The sequence below is a fragment of the Myiozetetes cayanensis genome, unplaced genomic scaffold (assembly GCF_022539395.1).
Source record: "Myiozetetes cayanensis isolate MyiCay16 unplaced genomic scaffold, myiCay2020 scf1, whole genome shotgun sequence".
NCBI lineage: Eukaryota > Metazoa > Chordata > Aves > Passeriformes > Tyrannidae > Myiozetetes > Myiozetetes cayanensis.
In genome coordinates, this window is record NW_026086604.1 from 117,704,129 (window position 1) to 117,727,150 (window position 23,022).

The window sequence follows — 23,022 nt, forward strand, 5'->3', positions numbered from 1 at the left end:
GTGTGCCTGCATGCAAGCGTTTTAAAAAAAATGGCAAAAACAAAAAGCAAAAAAAAGCCAGGGCTCACGTGAAGATGGGCCATCAGCAGGGCTTCATCGTAGTTAAAGCACAGGGAGAGCTGAGTACACTAAGCACCTCATAGGACCCCAGAGAACTCTTGACCAGGCAAAATATGCCAGCAGCAAATCATTATAGCTCAGGCTCTAATGAAACTCCATTAACCCTTAAGCTCCACTTGACTATTTATAACCAAAAAACTTTATCTACAGTCAAAATAATAGCTTTATCTCAGTAGGACCAGTAATTCAAAATCTTACAGCCTTTTATCTTCTCATCACAAGAACAGTGTAGTGGGAAGCAGACACTGCTTATCAGAGATATCTGTGTATTTTGTATTTTTCATGTTTGTTCCAAAGTAATTTCTATCTTACAAAACATTCAGTTTTCAGTGGGGTCTCTGTTTTAATAATACTTCATTTGTAACTCAATATATGTGTGTGTGCAATTTCAGCTGTTAAAATTTATTGAACCACTGTTAGGATTGATCTTAAAATATTTATCTCATAGGAAAAAATTAAATTTGGATACCACAATACTCTTACTTGGTATTGCTTTTGGAAGATATTATTTCTTTAAACTATTATAATTCATTTTGTTTCATATTTATCTCACTAAGCCTAAACAAATTTCAAACAAAAGTACATTAGTCATCTGTCAGGCATATGAGATCTGCCACAGAATTTCTGCAAACCTAAAGCAATAGTAGACTTTGTCCGTAGAAAGATTATGTATTAGATATGTAGTGTTCCCTTCACGTTTGAGCAAAGTAGTTTTTAAAATAAGTTGATTGTAAGTTTGAGTTTAACCTTGTCATACTGAAAGAATCCCCCATTGATTCTTATATGTCAGTGTTGTGCTATTAGATTTTAGTTACAAAGTTAAGGTTTTTTTATTTGTGATGAAGAGAGGATATTTTTAGTAGGTGTTAGAGAAAGTGTGGCCATAATTAAGAAATTTTCCTGAGTATGCCTGGCCTTTTTAAAATTTAGCTTCTGCCTTTGCCTAACTCTGCATGTGAATGCGTATAACAAAAAGATATAATGTTTTAATTTTGAGTTAAAATGGTTATAGCTGTATATAAGACAAAGCATCCATAAGGAGTTGCATACAAAACTCTATTGCATTTATATCAGACTAAAGGTTAATACTGCATATTGTTTTCAATTAGGAGTACGATGAATATGGCTGGTGGGTAGGAGAAATGAAGGGAACCGTTGGCTTGGTGCCTAAAGCCTACATAATGGAGATGTATGATATTTGAGAGGCCTGGGTAAGTACATTTTAATCCAATCTTCTGTAATGGCTTCTATGTTCCCTTGTTCTCTGTTTCATAAGTATGTCTTTCCTGGAACCTTTGTAGGAGTCCTGTTAACATAAAGATTATGGCAAAATATATTGAAGGTTCAATTAAAATACTTTTTTTCTGGGATTCTGTATGAAATATTAAACCACAGTATACAAAGGATGATATATTTAATAACTATGCTCCTTTAGCAAATTTATTTAAAATAAAATTGGTGCTGTTTCTAGTTAGTTTTGTTACTTTAGTAATATATATGTATCTCTCTGTGCAGAAAACTGTGGAAGGGGATAGATACTTGGACTCGGTTTGATATGCGTGTTTGAGGTTTTTTGGTTAAGGATGAACTTTCAACTTCCCTCTCCCTAATCAGAAGAAATCTGCACTTGAAATCAGGAGTGGTGTGCAGCTGCAGTTTACAGACCCAGCCTCTGAAGGAAGATTCTGCTGTACACGTTTTGTGGTTTCAGTGAATGTAGTCAGATCGTTGCCTTGTGTATATTAAACATTATAAATGTAATTGATCATAATTCTAAGGAAATGTTCCTCTTAGTCACTTTTTATAGAATTGTAATGATCGGAAATGAAATAGATGGTAATTAACATATGGGGCACAAGCAGCCATATAGTGCCTGTTGCTCCTTAACATGCTAGCTGTTTATGTATAGCTGTAGGTTTGTGTTCTTTCAGAGAATTCTACTATCTTTTCCTGTTCCTCAGATTTAGAAAAATTAAGCTGAACTTTGAGGGTAAACTATTACTCAGTTCATGCATGCATTAACCTCTTAATGCTCAATGTACATCTTGTGCAGTTTCACTGGAAAATCGAGGGAAATTTATGTGTAATATTGCAAGTCTTTAGGGTACTCTGTTTGCAAATGTTTTCTTATGTTAGGTTTTAGGTAATGATTTATTTTTCTCACACATTTAGTATTGTATTGTTAATTACTATTTTGTTGACACACAATGAAGGCTTGGTTCTTTTGCTGATGTAATAATTTGGCCTGTGTGGATACCCTTCTGACTTGAAGATGGAATTCCATGAAAATTTGTGAAAATATATTAAACCCCACAATTTTTGCTAAGTCAACATGAGCTAAATTGCAGGTAAAACATATTTTTGTCCATGGTAGAGTGGAATATTTTATCTGTACCTTACAGATACTTCTGCAGAGTCAAATCTGGATACCTTGGAATTCTGATACAAGTTGTGCAGCAGATCATCAGCACTATGTGGATTAGTTCCTGCAGTCTTGCTGTCAAATCCAGAACTTCGTGGCTGAAAGCGTTGGTTGAAATGTAAAAATACGCTGAAATACTACCACGTATGGACAAGGGGTTTGGGCAAGTCAGAGTTAATACTTTAAATACTCTTGCTTTGGAGATGTGCTCTGCCATTAGCATGCAAGATCCACTTTTTTGAACCTTCCCACACAGTTGATTTGTGAGACCCTTAATCTGCCAAGGAGGCAGATCAGGCCAGTCTGCGAGTTGCTGAGCCTGTGCAGGTCCCCATGTAGTTGCTTGCGCTGTTTACGCTTGAGGCGGACCCTGAGAACAGTGTGGGTTAAAAGGGAATGTTAGTCTGAACTGGGAATTCTGATCCTTTCAGTAAAGTAAGATGTTGTGCTTTGTGTTAGGTAATGTATGGTCCTTGCTGGTACACTGGATTCTAATAGACGTCAAACAGGGTACGGAGTTTTGTTTTAATTTTTTAAAAAGAGATAGTCATTGAAATGGATCCGGTGCGTTATCAGCAAAGCATTAAAATGATAGATTATAGTCTTCAGATCTTTTACTACTTTAATTTGTCAAGCGTACCGGTGGATTGTGTACAGAATGTGAAGCGTTAATAGCAGGGCTGGAAACGCTCCTTCTCCCTTGTTAACATGGCAGCGCCATAAATCTGCCCACCGGAATGGCTTTTTATTAATTGCGTGATTCCGAATCCCTCCACCATCACCACCTACTTTTTTTTGGGGGAGGGGGATAAACCTCGTCCCTCCCTCCCTCCCTCCCTCCCCCCCATCTCCCTGAGACCAAGTGCCTGCGGCCGAGACTCTGTTCAGCGTGGGGTGCCGGTGCCGAGCCGGGGCGGCCCCGTCCCGGGCCCTGCGCTGCGCGGCGGCGGCGCTGGGTGGCAGCAAATTTTCGTGGGACGGGAGGAGGCGGAGGCGGATCCCGATCCCGTCCCTGTCCCCTTCCCCCCTCCGTGCTGCCCCGCGCCGCTTCTGCCTTTTTTCCAGGAGAGGGAGTCCTTACCCAAGCGATGAGGGTCAGGGCTGCCCAGAGCGGCCTCTCCTGGGTGGTGGCAACCAAAGAAATCAAGTGGCTTTTGTCTGTAGTTCTGCCATAGGGCTTCCCTTCTTGGTACTTGGGGGAAGGGGGGAGGGGAAGTAAGCAAACTGCCTTAACATTCAAAACGTGAAAGATGTCCTGAAACGCACATGGAAATGTCTTGGAACAACGGTTCGAATGAATGGTTTACTTTAAATCGGTGTAAATGATGTAACCTTTTTTGGATAAGAAAATCTCTGTTAATACAACTTAAACTCAGAGGTAGAAAATGCTAATTGCATTATTTTCTTTGTTCGCTCAGGTTGCACTTGCCTTTCCATGAGCAGTGAGACAGTGAATTTTATAAAAGGTGATTGTAACTCATATATTGTACAGCCTTTTACTTGATTATTTGTTCTGTTCTGGATTTGTACGATCCTGCCATTAGATCTTATAATAATGTTCTACTCTGCAAATTTTTAAGGTTCAAATAAAGTTTAATTGTTTGCAAACTGTTATGATGCTAATAATTCAACAGCCTGCTGTGTTACTAATGAAATTACTTTGTTATGATTAATTTGGAAAATAGTGTGTTGATTGTAGTAATTAAGCACAACAAGGTGAAGTAAATGATTCTAATGCCATCTGGCCTCCAGACTGAATGAAGAAATGAAATGGGGCTGTCATTTGCATTTATTCAGAGAAGTAAGGGTAATACAAATGCTTTCTATAGCAGAAGCACCCGGATATAACCATGCCACACTTTAGTATTTTTTTAATGTACTTCTATATATGGATAACTGGTCCACATATTTTTCCAACATCTCGTTAGGATATACCTCTTTTTGCATGCTGCCACTAATTACACATACTGATGGCAGTGTATGCACTGGTTCTTCCATCAGAGAGATGTATGGATAAGATTTAGAGAAATGATATGCCTTGGCTTACCTTTTGGTCCCCTATTAATGATAAAAACTTTCTGTGACTGGAATTAAGCTGAAAGTGAATGCTAATTTAGATCCCATTCTATATGTAAAGCCAAAGGCATAAACTTCTTTCTTTTTGCCTCTGCAGTCTGAGTATGACACAGTATTAGAAGGAGCGTAAAGAATAACGCTTTAAAACCTGATCCAAAGACTGTTGAAACTGAGAAGCTATTGAATTTGCTTTCTTCTGCATCAGGATCCCAGAACAGGAACTCGAAAAGAGGCAATACAATTTCAAAGTGCCTTTTGCTGAATACTCTTTGTCCTGTTTCTGAAAGAGATGCAATTATTTCTATAAACCAAACTAAACAAAACAATGGCACTGACTTCTCTAATCCAAATGATAGAAATCCATTTTTCCATCTCAGGTAAAGCAAAATGAAGTTGTGGGTATAGATCAGAGTCCTGGCTTGATAAAGTTCAGTGGGACCTATAGGAAAGATGTAAAATATTAATATGTGATGAAAGTACCCAGGTGGATGACAGTGGTGTGCTCTTCAGCTGTGTAAGCCTTTTGATGTTTCTCTCATCTCTCTCCCTCAAGTTGATGAAAAATTTATTAGTATGTAACTGTGGGAACAAGCATATGCATGGAAACCTTATAAACAACTTTCCACTGATAAACTCTGTAAGACCTTCGCTTACGAGGGTTTCTCTGAAGCTGACATTTCTCAGAGAAGTGTCTACTTAATTCCATCTTTATTTAAAAAAACTGACACTGAGCTCAGTAAAAGTGCTCTGTCAAATCTGCATCTCTGCTTTAGAGTTCATTTCCTGCCCAGCATCCAGTGTCTTACTGTGAGGGACTAGGACCAACCAACTTCACACTATGAACTTAAAATCATGGATTCAAACTGGGTGTAAGCACAAGTATTTCATCCTTCTGGGATGAAATTGTGATTTGACTGGTCTTTCCTTGATGCAGGAAGAAGTAAAAGGGGCTGAGGTGGTAGCAGGTTGTGCAGATCAAAGGGATGTAGCTTTTCTTACCCAACTGTTGTGCCAAGGAATATATATGTTTTCCCTTTAAATTCTAGAGCAGATCAGGCAGTGATAAGCCATGAATTGTTATATCATTATATCATTTGTTTAGGAGTGATTTTCTAATGAGATCTAGACAGTTCTGTTTCTGCTGTATGGAATTTTCCTTAGTCCAAACTCCCACACAGAGAAATTCATAGGGAGCTGAGTTCAAAGCAGAGGCAGAACCTCTGCACCTGGAAGCTATGCCAACATGAGTCAAATTTAAAACTGAAAATGTCAGTTTCTTCCCAGCCTTTTGGGAGGAACAAATCTTTTAATTAACAGGAAAAGCTTAAAAATCCGAGGTGTCATCTTGTAGCAGCATGTAGGAGAATAAAGTACAACAGTGCAGGCAGTCTGAGAAAAAGAACTATTGGTAGATGAAGAGACAGATAGTTTCAAATGCCACTAAAAACCAATCTATCTCTATTAATTTTCTGCTCTAGCAAACTGATGTGTTGGAGCGTTTATCCTGAAGTATCCTCACTGACTCAGAACCCATAGAACAAACTTCCTTTCACCCTCTATTGTAAAGCAAGTGCTACTCCATAAAGATATTTGATGACTAATGAGCATTTTACAGCAAGACTTTAAAGTTTATGCTGTGAGATGAAAAAAAAAAATCCACATTCAGTTACAGTGGGAGGATTTATGTTGGCAGAAGAGAATTACCAGTTTGGCCACTTCCAGTCTGCCGTAATTGCTTGCATATTTGTAAATAGTGCCTTGGGATTTTTAGCGGCCACAGGCAATCAGGATTTTAGCTTTACACCTCATGCTACAAGACAGGTATGTAGCACCACAGAACTGACCCCCGTGCAGAACTGCCTGGTTTAAAGGAAAAAAAGTGTTGCACAGGATCATTATCAATCTTTCAAACACCAGCAGCGTGGATGTGTGCCTTGGCAGTCCCCCACCCAAGAGCTGACATGGCCCAATGCTGCTTTTTAATAGTCAAATCTAATAGGGTCAGCATGAGAAAGGCAGAGCGCAGACAGTCTGACAGGCATGGGCAACTCAGTTTATTCATTGGTGGTCTTCAGCCTCTGAGACTTCTGAGTTCAGTTTGGAAGGGAAAAGATGAAATCTGTAAACAGTCACATGGCATTGGGAAAGCAGGGGGACCTTCTTCCTTTTCTGTGTCTCCTCCGAGAGGACTGCCATTCTTTTCTTATATTTAAATTAAAAGCAGTCAGACCTGAATGCACATGTATGTGTAGGAAGGAGTGGGGTTTATTTTATCACCACTTACAATCATGTTTCCATGTTGGTTTCTCCTTTCTGAAAGATGTTTATGTTGACATGCTCATAATGACCACACTACCATTACAATAGAAAAAGGGTATTTCTAGCTTTTAAAAGCAGTTATTTCCAGTTGTTGAAAGGCTCTATTCTAATCCCGTTGTCCTACATTTCCCACCATCTTAGTGCATTGTGTCAACTGTCTCTTATCAAAATCTCTGTATCTTGTGACAGTAATTTTTGTTTGCCTGTACCAGTAAAATACTCCAGACTCCTGTTTTGCAACATCTTTTCCCCTTATTTTCAAGCTGATTTTGGACTTAGTTTTAAGGTATTAGACCACTATGAAAGGGAACAGAGTGGGTATCTATGCATCTGGAATTCCATTACTTGACAAAAAAATAGGCAATCCACTTTAGCAATCGTGAGAACTGTTTTGGAAGGTCTATAAAATAACCATCTGCCTATCCATTAATTCGTTTCTGCTTCTGAGACTCACACAGTATACTTAACCAATTCTAGACTGAGATTACCTATTCCGCTACTCACTGTCCTATGATAGCCACCCAAGGTCAGCTATAGGTCATTATTGACTTGTGACCAGAATTGCCGCCCTCTAATGTATCTAGTACTGCTTTAAAGGCAGCAGTCAGGAAACAAACGTCTTCTCTCCTGGGCTTTGTAAATTTTCAGGTGAGTGAAAGTTCAAAATGCAGAGGCATCATCCAGAATAATCTCTCTCACTAAACCATGTTTATGACTTGCACTTCTGTGAATACTCTATCTGCTTTAGTCTTGCATTCATTTACTAATACAAAATTATGAAGAGGAGAATATGTATCGTGAGGTGTCTTCCTAAAACATCAGATTTTTACAGAATTGGGTCAAATGGATGTTTCACATGGAGCCTATGCAAATGCCCACTTGAGAGTGTGAACCTGAATCCATACCAGTGGTGGTCGGTGCCAGACTTTGGCAAGCAGAGAACAAAGCACTACATGTCAAGCCCTTTGCTGAAAATTGAGCCTTACTGATCTGTGTTTGATATTATCTTGGGCCTTTCAGCTGCAGCATTGCTTCTGAACATCTCTAATAAATTCAATGAGCTAGAAATTTATGCAGGTGTTTGTCCATCAGGTGTGGATCTGGGTTTTGAATTATAGCCTGATCTGGCAGAATGGCATATTAAGCCATGATGTGAAGTGTTCCCATTTGTGTGTCCTCAGACAAGCTGATGATTCCGAGAAGCATACGTGGACCACAGAGGGATTTCATCAAGCCCATTTCATTAAAGGGTAATGATAATGTATTTCAGTGGAATTCTATTTTCTACATTCTGGTTGATGTTAAGGAGGCCTTCATGTAAAATACTCTTGCTTAGATGTCATAACATTTGAAACATGGGGAATGTGCATTAGAATAATTCAGTCAAAAACTGACCAGGGTGACTCATAGGCATCACTGAACAGAGTACTGACCAGCTACTAAGAGCATATGTATTTCGTTTGGTAAACAGTGTTTGATTATGAATGAATTGTGATAATTCAGAAAATTATTTCAATAATTTTGTCTGGTTAACAGTAACAGTAGACATACTGTTTGCTAAATGTATTAACTGAAATTACAGTAGCTATTCAGACTACATTCATCATAATACTTATTAGTGTCTGCCCTTCCTATGTCTGTGGGCTCTTGAATGTTCTACTCATCCTAAGTGTTGTCATTTCTGCTGGTATTACAGAAAAAATTTGAAATGTAGGCAGTTGTCAATGGCAGAAATATCTTCTGTCTTTTCCACTTTCTACTTCTTGAAAATAATCAGTTCTGCATGTACAGTCTGCAACAAGGGAATTTAGCCATGTGACTCCCCCTTTAACTCAGCAAAAGTTAGTAGGTAGTTCTTAATTTGAGGGCACAGTATTAACTCCTCATTGACAAGAGTAAGTATTAGTCACGTAGTTCCCTTGGCTTCATTGCAAGTGCTCCTGAAACTTCTTACTCATGTGAAATACAGGATTTAAAATCAAATTGCTAATATTGTGAAAATTTAATTTCTATAATTTAAAGGATACCACTAACCATGAGTTAGCCACCTGGCTACAGGGTGCCAGTTTATCTATGAAGTGGTTCTTGATGATCAAAACCACTCTGTGCCCAGCACTTAACAAACACAGGAAGTATTATGAACACAAAGTGAATGGGTTTGGTGGTTTTGATCTCTAGAGAAGATCTCCTTGGCATAAGATAGTTCTTGTAACCAGATGGAAGTATTTTATGTGGTACTCATTTGAACTCCCAGTTCACACACTGATGGTCTGCACGCTCTGGGCTGAGGTCTGATTGATTATGCCAGGATTAATTGGATTTTAGTCTCCTAAAAATGTCACAGGTATGCCAGCTGTGAGAAAAGTTGTGTTTGATCTCGTCTGCTTCATTGTCTGCTCCCACTCCCTACCAAATCTAAATTGTGTAGGGGCAGATACTAGTATGGTCTTCAGCAACCTTTATTATAGACAGCTGTCAATGGTAGATGAATGTTTTGGCTGTGCCTCTATCCTTTCAGTGAAGGAAGGAGTAAGGGTGTAATAATGAGGATTTATCTTGTTATATGGGTATACTGACACAGAATTATAACATCTGTATGTGGGCCACTGACAGTCCCCATGTCTCCCAGTTTATTTGATTTTCTCTAGGCCAAATTTATTGCTCTCATAATTAAGTCCAATCCTGAGGACTTAATGGAGTTGCATGTTTTGAAAGTAGCAGGAAATATGGGTCTTTCCTAGCCAGCAGCCTGTGCAGTGTCTGCTCTGGTCTGCCTGGGGTGTAATTCTACCCGTTCCGAACGAAGGGTGGGTGACACAGGGCATAGCTTTAGAAGAAACTCCAAATTGGTCATTTTTGTCTTTTGTTCCATCTCATGTTAGGAATGCCTGAGTGACCTTTTGTTTGCAGTAAGGCTTACACCCCTAGTTGCTAAATGGGATCACGTTAATCATGGATGACACCAAGAAATAACAGGCATACATTGCTTCCAGGTAGAGGCAGATCAGGCAGAAGGTGAAGCTTTCCAATGGTGAGGGCAGTGAAGCGTTGGGGTTGGTTGCCTGGGGAGCTTCTGTGATTTCCATTTCTGGAGGATTTGGAGAGCCTGCAGGGAATGAACTCACCTGCTAGGAATGACTGAACCATGGCGATTCCTGCCTTGGGGTTGGGGCATGTACTAAATCACCTCCTGAGGTCTGTTCCAGGCCAGTTTTCTGCAATTCTGTAAGTCAGTGGTGAGCTGACACCACTCTGATATGACAGAATAAATACAAGTTCAGTCTTTTTCTTTGCCTGCTGCAATAAAAATGCTGCTGATCTGTGGGTTCACGTGTTTCTCATCCTCCTTCAACTTCACAGGCTCCAAGCAGGAACCAAGTTCACTATTTCTTGCCCAACAAGAATGTTAGTTCATTATTTCCATAATTATTTTGGTCTACAATTAATATATTTTTAAAAAGGTAAAGAATTCTTCAAAGTATCATATCCCTTAAAGCATGTTTGGCTGTAACAGATATTTAATAATTTTTTACTATATGCAACCTTACACTGATTCTAACTGCCATGGAAAACATTTAATTCATGCATTTTTAAGCAAAATAACTACAGTTTCAAATTGTAGCCATTTATTCACCTTAGGTACTTAATTTTTAGTTCCCACTTGGGTGTCTTAGGAAATAGAGAAAAAGATAAAAATAGCCTTCAGTTTTGTCTGTTGTCTCTTTCCCCTTTTCTGAGAACAGAAAGGGATTTTTCCATAGTCCACTCAAGTAAATAGAAATGTTCTCGTCCTTATAATAGGCTTTGGATCAGGTCCATCTGTAAAGGTAGTCCCCTTCTCCGCACCCCCCCCCCCATACTCTTGAACGAATGCATGACATATATTTAATGATGGCAGTATTCTTCATGAGAAGTCCTTTTAATTCTCAGTGTAAGAAAGTGTTCTGTGATGTGGCTACCTGATTTTATTGAAACTCATGTCAGGAAAAAAAAATTATTGCCTTCAGTGTCAAAACTGACAGTAATTATGAGGCCAAATATATTGCTGTGATTGACTTGTAAAACTAAATCTGTAATATTTCAAGTTTGTAAGTTGACTTGTGCAGCTCTCAGGAAATATAACCCAGTATTTGCTTTGCAAACTGACATCTCTTTATCAATTTCTTTTTTTTATTATTTTTTTTTAATTTGTGAGAGCAGTGAGTATACAGCATTTATATAGATGTACTGGATGGCATTTAGTGAGTCCACTTCTAGGGAAAAGTAGCCTAACAGTAGCCAAAGGAAAGTGAGGAAGGTTTAAGCACAGGTACCTCTTATGTGCTCCTTGTTGTGCATAATCTTTCAGCAATAAATACTACATATTGATTACTTAATTGTAATGGAAACATACTTGGACAGGAGCAACATTATAGCTTATTTACTGCCTTAATTTTTAAAGAGATTTTAAAATTTAAAATGGGTACTTCACTAAATGCAGCACAGTGCTCTTCTGTGCATAACTTGATGTAGAAGGACTTGTTCATCAAGGCTGCATTGCTGGGAACTCTTTCCATTTCAGCTGCCTTCGTTTCTCTTACCTTTGTAAAACCAGAAAAATCTGTAGTTGGTGTTTAGCCAACTACAAATGTTTCATACATTTGCATGTATGAAATTCACTCCAGATCTAAAAAGTCGCTGTAAACTGATTAGTGAAGAAGCCTCCAAATAGGGTTCTGTAGAGAATAAGTATAAAAGTTTCACTTATTTACCTTAAAAAAAAAAAATCGAACATGTGCATTCCAGGTTAATAATTAATATTTCTGAGGAATTGTAGTAAAAAGTGATCCTTCGTTGTCTGAAGGAAAAAAAAAAGGACCAACACATCAAATAATGCATAAACCAAATGCTGGCTTAAAGAATTCCTAAAGGTCAACTAACAGCACTACCTGAAAAATAAAGTAAAAAAAGGAAGATATATCTTAAATATCATCTAGTCATTTAGCTGGAGTATTAAAAAAATAAATACAAGTGTTGAAGCAATATATATTAACAGCCACAAAGAGGCACTTGAAACTGGCATCTACAATGTTGTATATTGTTTCAAATGTACAATACCAGATTATTCTGGAACTGAAAAGATGAAGTTTCCTTTACAGGAGAAAATATTCTCCATTTTGCTCGATCATTTCCAGTCTGTTGGGTATTTGGATGATATTGCTGTTGGGCTTTTAATTTTTCTTTCAGTTTTTTCTTATTTTCTTTTTTTTTTTGTTGTTTATTTTTAATTATTTTAAATTTTATTTTAAATCCAAACCAGTGGAGCAAAGCTTGGGAAGTAATAATTTCTTTGAATCTTAATGCAGTCTGTCTTCTTAATGAGCCTACTGCACTGCCCTGAAAACAGCCCTTTACAAATAAACATGCTGGAAGTGATTTAGCCACAATGTCCAGACTGTGTAAACATCTAATTATTACAATAAAATTGTCAATAAATATACATTACTGCTCCCTTTTCAAACGTTAACCAACTTTCTCTTTGCTTGATAAAAAGGTATAAATTGTATTTTTATGTCTCAGAGGGTTTTGTTTTCATTACCCTGCTTGCTGCTCTCCAGACAAAAGAACATAGCCTAATGTCTGAGTTATTTCTGGATGGTGAAACTCCTACAGTTTTTTATTCACATAAAGTGTGATGTTACTTTTCACAGCAAAATGAACTCGAAGCTTTCACAATCTGATGTTTAACCACGGCATGTTCCCCCGCCCTTTACCCCCCTAAAAAAAAAGCAGCTAAAAAATCTCTTATTGCAGTGGCTGTAACTATGGAATAGGCATACCATTAAAACCTGCTTATTAGAGGGAGGAGAGGACATAATGCTGCTTTAGAACTAGAGAAGATAGGAAACCACAGCAATTTCCTCAAAAATATGAAGTTCCGCTTTCCAAATTATGGCATCGCGTTGACCATAAATATGGCATCAACTCCCCCCGCCCCCCCCAATATGTAGCCCCTTTTCAGATTTCTTATATAACTGGAACATTAACATTAGAAAAGCAGAGCGATATGGAATCCTAATGAGGTCTGGCCTATATGCTCCGGCAGAAGAAGAATGAGGATAATTCATTTGTATGCCACGAAGCATTCGCAACTCCATGAGCATCCCTGTGGCTTCAGCTTGTGGTGCTGATCATCTGTTCCTACTTTAGGGGGTTTCATTGCTCTGAGCAGCATCTGAGCTGGGCAAAAAATAGTTAACCGCTTTACTGCTAGCTTTTGTTATATAATGACAATTTAATACGGTGGCTATTTTTTTGTTAACCTGCTTTAAAAAGGTCTTTCAAATGGTTAAATTAATCTTCTGATTAGCTGTGCCTGCCAGGTAAAATATAAGGAAGAAAATGATGTGGAACACAGCAGTGTAAAATGCGTTAGGCAGGCTTGGTAAACATGTCTATTTTAAATAATCAATGTAATGACAGGCAGCCATTTGCTCAGAAAATATTTTTAAAAATACTTTTTATTCTATTTTACTGTCTGTGTTCACACTGCTTTTTTTACCCTCTTTTTTTTTTTTTTTTTGAACACTGAAGATACTCAGCAGAGTGACATGTTATTTAAAAAAAGAAAACAGAAATGTTTACCAAAATCAAGGTATAAAAGATCCGTGCAAATTGCCATGTAAAATGATCTGCACAAAAAGGCATCGGGGAAGAGAGGGAAGGCTGTGCCAAACAGATGGCACACCCTGCTGTGTTTTTGATTGAAAAAGAAAGGTAACATTTGCAGCCACGTCAAAGAGACAGTGATCAGCTAAACAAATTGGTCTCCGAAGTACACCATTGCTGGAGCAAACCCTGCTGCAGGGTAAGAGTGGGGTTGTATTTCACAATAATGCCGTGTGCGCGTCGCGGCTTTCTAAAGTGAAGGGAGATGTCCCCCTTTCATCTTTCCGAGGTGAGCAAAACCCTTTGTTGAGACAGACTGCAATGTACTCTGCAAAAGCAACAGAGAAACCCACAGACAATAAGTGTGGGGGTTTTTTCCTGGTTTGTTTTTTTTTTTTTTCTTGGTCATTTCCAAATCATATTCTGGGACAGCCCAGCAGGTTTTCCATTTGGTATATCAGGTGTCCAGGGCTCACAGTGAATAAAATTGTGATGTGGTTTAAAAGAAATGGGAAGAAATGCCAAATAATCTGCACAAAGGTGCAGTTGGAGGAGGAGGAGGCTGTAGCCAGAGAGGCTTGTGCCTGCGTGCTACCCACAGTACAAACACTGAATGTGGCAGAGGAAGGGTGCGTGGGGGGCTTCCCGCCCCTCTTTTTTTTTGGGCTCATCTCAGCTGGCAGCCTTATTCCGCCTCAGTAAAGACAAGGTACAGAAATGTCCTTTGGGTGACATTCAAAACTCGATATAAATCCTCTGCTTTATGAGACTGCAGTGCAATAAATTACTTAGCCTAATTGTAGATGTAATGAATTACCATAATTAGTCATGGGCTACATTAAATTAATCAGCATGGTACATTATTTTGCTAAATTACATCTTTGCCTTCCAAAGCCACCAGTGCAGCAATCAGTGTTTCTTGCAAGAGGGGAATGATGCTGTAATGAGAAGCCTTTCTGCTCCTGGAATAGTGACAGGATATGAATTTTGATGGGAGACAGAAAGGTTTGGAGACACTGGAGCCTCAACTTGTGCCTGAAGTGTCTCCCGTTGTTAATGATGCTCCAGTCCTCCTGCAGGGGAGCAGTGGGCTGTAGCTTGTGAAGGTTGTGGACGATTCTCCTCACAGGGGAAGAAAAACACTTAGCTCGTGCTTTAAGGCAAATAATATCGCTGATACAACAAGTCACAAAGCAGTGGGGTGGCAGAGAGATAATGTCTCTGGAAATATTAATAGATTTAGAATGTTCTTTTGCATTGGTTGATGAGATTTATAGTTACCAGGTATTTTTTTATTGTTATTATTCATACCATTTGGATCTGAGTTAAAGCCTGTAGCTATTTTTGTTTTTTACTTAAACCTCCAGCTGTTCAGAATCTTGCTGTTGCTTCTCAGTGAATAAGTCTGGAAGCAAACCATACTTGAGCTGAATATTATTCACTATTCAGCAAAATGTTGCTGGGAGAGCTCCAGAGTCCCACCTGAACACACATGCTCTGTTTAGATTTTTATTCGGGGGTTTATAAGTATATAAAGACTATTATTTGGCTTGACGACAGACAGAGTTTATATTTCAGATACGTGAATCCCAATTATTTCAGGCACATTTCAGAAGTATGAAATGGTTCTTCTGTCTGTTGGTGGTGTTTTTTCCCTAAAATACTCTCTTTGCAAGATCTGTCACTTTCTTACTTTTATGCTTCAGAACAAATTTGCTTAAATATTTACTTATGCTCACAATGTCACCAGATGACAGTTCATGACAGAGATTCACGGTACTGTCCTGCAATAAGGTTAATTATCCTGGACTTGTGATGAAGGATGCTGTTGTATTGCTGTTGTTTTGTTTTTCTGGAATGACAATGTTTTGTGAGCTTCTAGTTTAAGGGATGCATCTGTCGTCTAAATGCCCATCTGTGTAATGAAATTAGGCTGGGATTTTTGTAGCATTCCTTGCTGGTTTCGTCGTCCACCTGCCTGCCCTGACCAATGAGAAGGAATAAACCAGCTAGTTTAAAACCATGGGAACAGGGAATGGGGAAAATAGACAATGGAAGCAGTGCTGAACAGAGCGCAGCCCTTAGTCCTGCTGATACGAGTTAAATCTCTGACTGTGGTCAGGAGAAACGGACCCAAATAAAGCATGGTCACATCTGCAGGGAAAAATGCATAGGGATGCAGAAAAACCCTGTTTGTAATTTGTGTTTTTGTCCTGGTGGGAACCCATTTAATTAGTGCAAGAAGGTATTGAATTTTAGCTTATCATGCATATTGTTTTCCAGCTGTACAGAAGATTGCCAAGTTTCTAATGGCCTGACCCTACTCTGTAAATCAGCAGTAAATTGCAGCATTTACACTGAGCAAAGGCAAAGGGCTCATTCTGTTGGGTTTGCGCTGTCACAGGAACCTGGGCTAAGGGATTAATGGTCTGATGTTAAACATCTGTCCCCTGTCTTTGGGGGGACGTAAACACACAAAGAGGGAATCTAATGCCATCTACTAAAAGATCTTCAATGAGAGGGAGCCCTTGCTAACATTTCCATCCAGTGGCACCTCAGACACATTGCCTCTTTATGCTAAAGCCCCACAGCACTAAGGGCCCTATAAATAGTCTCCATGTGACAGCTCAGAGAAGAAGAGAGGTTTCCTCTAGACATTAGTTGTGCTAAAAGATTCATCATTACCTGCAGTCATGAAATAAATCTTTGATACTTACAACTATAATATCCATGCTCTACGTTTTATTGCAGATATAGGTAGACAGTCATTATTTCTGACACTTTCTCAGCATTACAAGGAGTACTCTAGGGGAACAACTAGTGTACAGTCTTACAGAAATAGATTGATATAACCACATGGAAGCCAGTTACTTGCAGTCAATATAATATTCCCTTAATGATGTTAAACAGTCATGCAGATTCCAAGTTTAATGTAAAAATCTTATCTTCAAACAACCACAGTTATCTACAAATTAAGTTGCCAGAAGGGAAATTTATTTTTTCATCATATACTAGTCCTTGAGAAATATATTACTTGAAGCAGTGTAAAATCCTTTTTTAGTTTTAACTATTATAGTTTATTATTATTTAGGAGACATTAAAACAAGACAATGGTCAACAACAATCACTGTACAGCCCTTGAGGGAGATGGGAATATACTATGAAGCAGAGTACTAAAGGATGCTCTGTGTGGTGGTCGCGTGGTAGATCCTGTCATCACATAAATTCAGTGGACATTTACACAGCAAATATTTTCCCATATGGAAAAAGAGCTAAAGCTGGTTTAGGAGCAATAAAGAGAAAATAACTTATTTTTGTTGACCTGCAGTCTTATGAGAGTTAGGTGATACAATAGTATTCCTGCTTTACTAGTAAGGCACACAGGTTTTAAGTACTTAGGTGTACTTCTGTACTTGGGTTCCCTAAATCCTGCAGTGCTCCCTCCAGTAGCACCGAGCAGCAGCTCAGTGCTGGCTTACAGGTTTTACTGGTGACTGGCCTCCAAACCCAGGGTGACATTAGGAGTATCTGTGCTCTTCCTGCTTACTGAGATCAATTCTTGACCAATGAGAGAGGTGGCATGTGCTGGCAGTGGCTTTGTGGAACTGGTATGGTGGCTGCTGAAGTGGCTGTCACTGAACTGGAGGACACCCAAGTGACCCCGCTGTGGCACAGGCACTCCAGTGCTTTGGTGGCTGAACTGGCCGGCACCTTGGAGAGCAAGCCTGAGTTTTTGATCTGCTTCTTGCATGCAGAGTTCCAAAGGCAAATAAGCATTTCTGGAAAAATCTGTCACAGATTCAGAACAAGACTTTTTTTTGTTGTTGTTTGGTTTGGTTTGGGTTGGGTTGGGTTTTTTTGTGTCAATATTGGTAGACTCCATACGATAACAACATACATTCTGGGTTCCCAGTCCATTTCTGGTGTTAAGGACCACCTGGCAGTGTACCAGGAAGATCTGATTTGGGCAGGGGTTCAGCTTCCACAGAAAGATGGTTTAAAGTCCATTTCTTTGCTAGGCTCAGACCTGTGAGCTACAGCTTAGCATTCAGAAGAGCTGCACTGAGTCGCCAGTGCTGTCCTGACATCAATGGTGTTTGACAGCCTTATGCATCTTTCACTAAAGTGTGTTTGAGTGATGCCAGAGTTTCATCCTTAGACCATCGAATAAAACTAAGCACTTGAATGTGTTGATATTTTGGTGATAGGTGGAAAGATTAATTTTACAAAACATTTGCTCTGGCTCCTTTTGAACATCCCAAAATTCCCTTGATGGCTCCAGAGGTGGCACTGATGCAAACACCTGTTGCAGTAGGAGGTTTGTGGGACACCCCCCACCTCAATTCATGACCTTTGAGGATGAGCTGTAAGGACTGGCATTCTGGGAGAGGAGGAGGAAGAAATATCAAAATGGAGTTTCTTACGCTGTCCTTGGGCTTGAGCAATGTTGCTGATTGGCCAGCTGTTATTTTTTAACACCGGATGGCCGGAGTCCAAGGAATCATGATGACCTCAGTGATCTGGTGTGGTTTGTGGCTGCAAGGTCTGCGGGAGGGTGGCAGTCTGCCAGCACCCTGTACATCATTTGCAGGTTGCTGTTTCTGACTGGTGTTTGTTATTGTAAATGAGTGACACTGCCTATAACTCATCTTTAAGTCTCACCTCGCGAGTGTCGGAAGAGCTGTGGGTACGTGCTCGTGCACATAAAGGCATCCCCATAGGTACGTGCCCATCTCTGTGCTCACCTGCAAAGTGCTTGTCACCGCCCTGACTTACCTCAGTGTGATTGATGATAATTAGGTTTCAGCTGCCTTCTGATGCAGAAATACACACCACCACAGCTTGGCCAGATCTGCCTCCACAGTTGTGCTTCTGAAAGGCTATCGATTCAACACTTCTACATTTTTAAAAGGTCATGGCAATAATTCCGCCTGAATTGTGCTAAGTGAAAATAGTTTGCAGAGGTAATATGCTTCCTGCTCAGTTCCAGTGTAAACAAAAGACAGTGGGGTTTTTTTATTGGTTTAAGTATATTTTAGTTACATTTCTTTGCCTTGCTCTCACATTGTATCAATGAACATTTTGCAAAGTTGTGAGGCAAGTGACCTTCAACTCTTGGTTCTGTGCAGAGATATTTTATTTTTCTATTATATAAAATGTGGAAACGCTTATCATAATATGGTGCTCACATTAAAAATTAAAAACATAACATTAAAATTACCCTTTCCCCCTAGTCCTGTCATATATCTGTCCACTTTAGTAAGATAAACATCTAAAGCTCTATAACCATGGTATTAGATGTGCTTACTTTTTGTAAAGTATCATTGTAGTTATACGAAGAGCCTTCCCTGGCTTGACTGAGAACAGATTGTACCCAACAGTTCGTTTGACTAACAGGCTATATAATGCAATGAGTTAACTTATTAGAATACATAGTTACTGCAGCCCGAGTGCCCTAGAAAGATGACAGAAAGCAGTGGATGCTATGGCATAAATTATTTCAATAACTGTGCTACTATTAGTGGCTTTGTATTCTGTCTGGTTTATTGGACTTAAAACCAGGGCTAAACTCAAGGAGAAAGAGAAGGTGAGATTTTATGCACAGAATGAACCTTCCTATCTTCCTGTAGTTTTTTTCCCCCCCATACTTCCTCTGTTTTAAATTATTTTATTCTATCAATCACGTGTACATCAATAGAGACCTTAGATTTTTTACCAGCACAGGTTTACGTGTCTGCATGGAGCTACTGAAGAACAGAGCTTAACATTCCTACTCTACACAATGGGCTTTGCCAGGGTGATGTCCTGTGTATGAGCATACATGGCAAAGGATTTTCCTCCTGATCATCTTTAGCATTAATGGTAAGTGACATATGCAGAGATAGAGGCTTAAATGTACTATGTTCCCATGTGCCTCTATTCAATCCCACTACAGTTGCCATAATTCACTTTACAATTGATTGTTAATTTACTTTGATACATGTGTGTGTAGCAAGTGGAGCCAATAAATAGTGAGAAAGTATGTGATAGGCTATCTAACCTTCTTCATGTAGATGAAAACACTATAGAGCTGAAATCTACTCATGCTCCCTGAACACAGTGCTGTATTCTGGTTTTCTGTTCATGGTGTTGTAAATTTGTCAGTCTAATGGGACACTTAGTAAGGCATTTTCCTTTTTAAGTGCTTTAATGGGAGGAGGTATTACATTGACCCAAAATCTAGCCTAACATTTCATACCGTGGAGTCTGTAATTGTGTAGTTAACTGCATAGAAGTTAAGTGGTGTTTTGTTCTTGTCTCCATTTAAAGCTGAATTTTGCCAACCTGATACTTAGCCTACTGTTTATATATGAAATAAAATCAGTATGCAGTTTGGTCACTGAGTTCTGAGGTCATACTGTATTTTCATAGTGGAGGTGGTAAGTAGACAGAGCACACAGCCGAATTTTATCTTCTTTCTTACTTTCCTTGAAGGGCTGTGGCAGTGGGTATGAAATAGCCGCACCAGGATAGACCCAATGTCTGTCAAGCCAGTAGCATGTTTCTTGACAAGTGAGACGCTGACAGAATGAGATCCATGCAGATATCCAGTGATACTTCCCTAAAATATTCCCTGGCAGCCACTAATTTTCAGGTCAAGTGCTTCTTAAGCAGAAGCGATGTTTCTATATTTAGTACCACTGATAGATTTTTCTTCCCTGGAAGGATAAAGTGAACTCAGTTACTCAGTATGATGGGTGGGAAACTTTGGAAACAGTTCACAGTGTGAACATTCATGATCCATCTTATGAGCTCTTAAATGTTGGAGGTTTGAGTGAAAAAAGGCTGATCCTAGGTTTGGTGTGGCCACAGCCATACACCAGCCAGAAAATTTTGTGTTTAAAGTCCAAGAGGCAGATGGGTACCTGACAAAAATGCCCAGTCAATAAAAATCTTTCTCTAAGAGAGGCGTGTAAATGCTGAAGTGCAGTCAGGTTCTGAAATATGCCTATTCTGAACCGAGTTGTGATGTGATGAATATCTGTCTTGCACATAAACACGGTTATGACACATTATAGGTTGGCATTTTTGCTGCAGCTCAAATAAGGGTTAGTTCTGATTTCTCCAATCTCACAGTATCATTCCTGATTTAGGAAGAGTACCATTTTCTCTAGAACTGTTTAAAGCAGTAAAAATTAAATACTTTGGGAAAATCTGAGTTAGGGGACATGACACAAGTGAAGTAAAATCAGTAAACTCGAGAACCTTGCAAAGAACCTAAAAAACCCCATCCACAAAACCAATTCCTTGAGAATGCAGAGAGTCACAGGAATCCCCTGAATCATGAAATGCTTTTGAAATGCCTTTTGTTAGCCTATGTGTTCGTGTCTTACCTAGAAGCCCAGCATCAATAGTGTAGAGCTCAGACAATGCACCCATAGCTCTCTCAACATGTATTGATCTGTGCTGCCACAGCTCAGTGCTTACAGTCCAGGCTTTTCCCTGCCCCTTTGTGTTACAGCCATGTGCTAGGTTTCCTCTGAGAAGAACTGCATTTATTCCAACAAAAGCTATCAATCTGTGACATTGTTTATAACAGGGAGAAAAAATCAACATCAGAAATCTTTCCTTTCCTATATATACTGTATATAACCTTTGAGATTTATCATGGCTTGGATTTCTCTGAGGGTTGACAGTAAGACAACAGAATAAGCTGTCTCATGGCTTCTTTTTTGTTTTGTTTATTGGTTCCCTGTGTATGAAAAGGCTCTATAAATAATAATCACTGATGCAGACCAGTATAATAGTTAAAGACACTTAACCTCCTGGCTATAACCATCTTTCGAAGTGGTGTTTTCCTCTCTGCTTAACAGGGGGGCATTGGTGCTTCTGGAAGAAAGAAGTCAGAAGTTTAGAGCATGTTGGTTGTGTACTTGGTGAACTTCTGCTGCAGGGAAATGTCAAGGTCAGAACATGATTGAAGAACCTTCTTCCTCTCTTGAAGTCGCTGTTCCTGTATGATATTGTTTTCCACTGTAGAAGGTTCTCTTAAAAATGAGGTTGAGATCCCTAAAGAAATTGCTTCAATCAGCAACAGTGCTTAATGACTGTTAATGGGAAGTGGAGATAGGATAGTAAGTGTTACTTTGATTAATAAGAGAACTGCAGAGAATTTAAATTGTGCCACTGATGGATTATTTTCTTCAAGCTTGATAAGCGCTTCTCATTTGTTCTTAAATTTGGTCAATACTGTTAAAGACAGCAAAATGAAGTATAATTAATTCTATTACTGCTGCTCAGACCCAGAGTTACTGGGAAACAGATTGCGATGCAGACAACAAGGTTAGTTAACACTTCTGACAGGTTTATCATAGGAAGACCCATCAGTCCCCAGACCCTTCTGCTCCATGGTTAGAAACTGCCCAGCACTGGCTGCCTTTCTAAGCAAATGGCACTCTATTTGAATCAGCCGTAGAAATATTTCCAGTAAAGAAAGCAGATGATTCTGAAGTACGTGGACAAAGCAAACAGCTCCAGTTTGTCCCTGACCTGAGAGATTGGGATATTGTCTTTGGATTTTGAATATATCACTACATGTTCTGAGTTTGCAGTTTACATAAGTAGCTTTTTAGCCTTATTTTTTTCCCCCCTTCATTATTGTGGTATTAGGCCCTGTGAAAATTTGAGATATTGGAGGGCTTTGGAGGAAGGGGTGAGATGATGTTTTTCCACTCGAAGATAATATAACATTTAATTTGCAGACCCTGTGTCTTGTTAAATTAACCCATCCACACACTATTAGGATTCAGTGCAGTGACTGAGACATTATCACAATACTATTTTCCTAAATATATTTTCTGTTTCATAACTATGTGTGTTTCTTACCAGTCTTGAAGTCCAGCATGTGTATACCCTCTGGATTAATACGACTTGCACAATAAATAATCATAACCTAAACACTACAGCTGCAGCACCTAAACACCACAGTTAGTTTTGTTAGGGATTGGCAAACATTACAGTCTTCCCTCAGAAAAGCTCCCACACACGTTTAAAGGCTGTCCTGAACGAAGCTTTTCTTCCCTTGGAGCAGCAAGCCACCGACATCTGCAGAGGTCTCTGGTCACATACATTTGCAATCTCCCATCTCCCAGCACAGTGGGACATGATCCTGCTGAGGATGGGAAGTGTTGATTCAACATAGGTGTTTCATGGTTGGCATAGAATTTGTGCTGGTGTACATATAACTTACCGTTATGCATGATACCTATTTGCATAATGCAAAAAGTAGGAAAAATATACTGGGAGAAGCAGTTTATTCAGAGACCTTTGTGTCACTTCTGAAATCAGATTTTAGCAAAAGGTGATCAGCAGCTCATCCATTCTGCTGTCTCGGAAGAAATCCAGGCTATGCGCAAAGGAATAGGGAAAATGTTCTGTGCTTTCATTAGCAGTAGCTG

General features: G+C 39.2%; 1 protein-coding gene across 12 annotated transcripts in view; it reads left to right on the forward strand.

Moving 5' to 3' along the window:
• The window catches only part of SKAP2 (src kinase associated phosphoprotein 2), a 186,979-nt gene that overhangs the window by 114,639 nt on the left and 49,318 nt on the right, over positions 1–23,022 (forward strand). For 5 of the 12 annotated variants that reach the window (XR_007629004.1, XM_050316032.1, XM_050316023.1 and 2 more), the window contains one exon: positions 1,230–1,331. Coding sequence is in view for 9 of the 12 variants with exons in the window: in XM_050316032.1 (XP_050171989.1) it covers positions 1,230–1,322 (93 nt within the window). In the remaining 3 variants the exon portion in view is untranslated. Of the gene's footprint in view, positions 1–1,229; positions 1,332–1,635; positions 4,384–23,022 lie in introns of those variants that run through there. The other 7 variants (XM_050315994.1, XM_050316052.1, XM_050316067.1 and 4 more) reach the window with 5 other exon arrangements.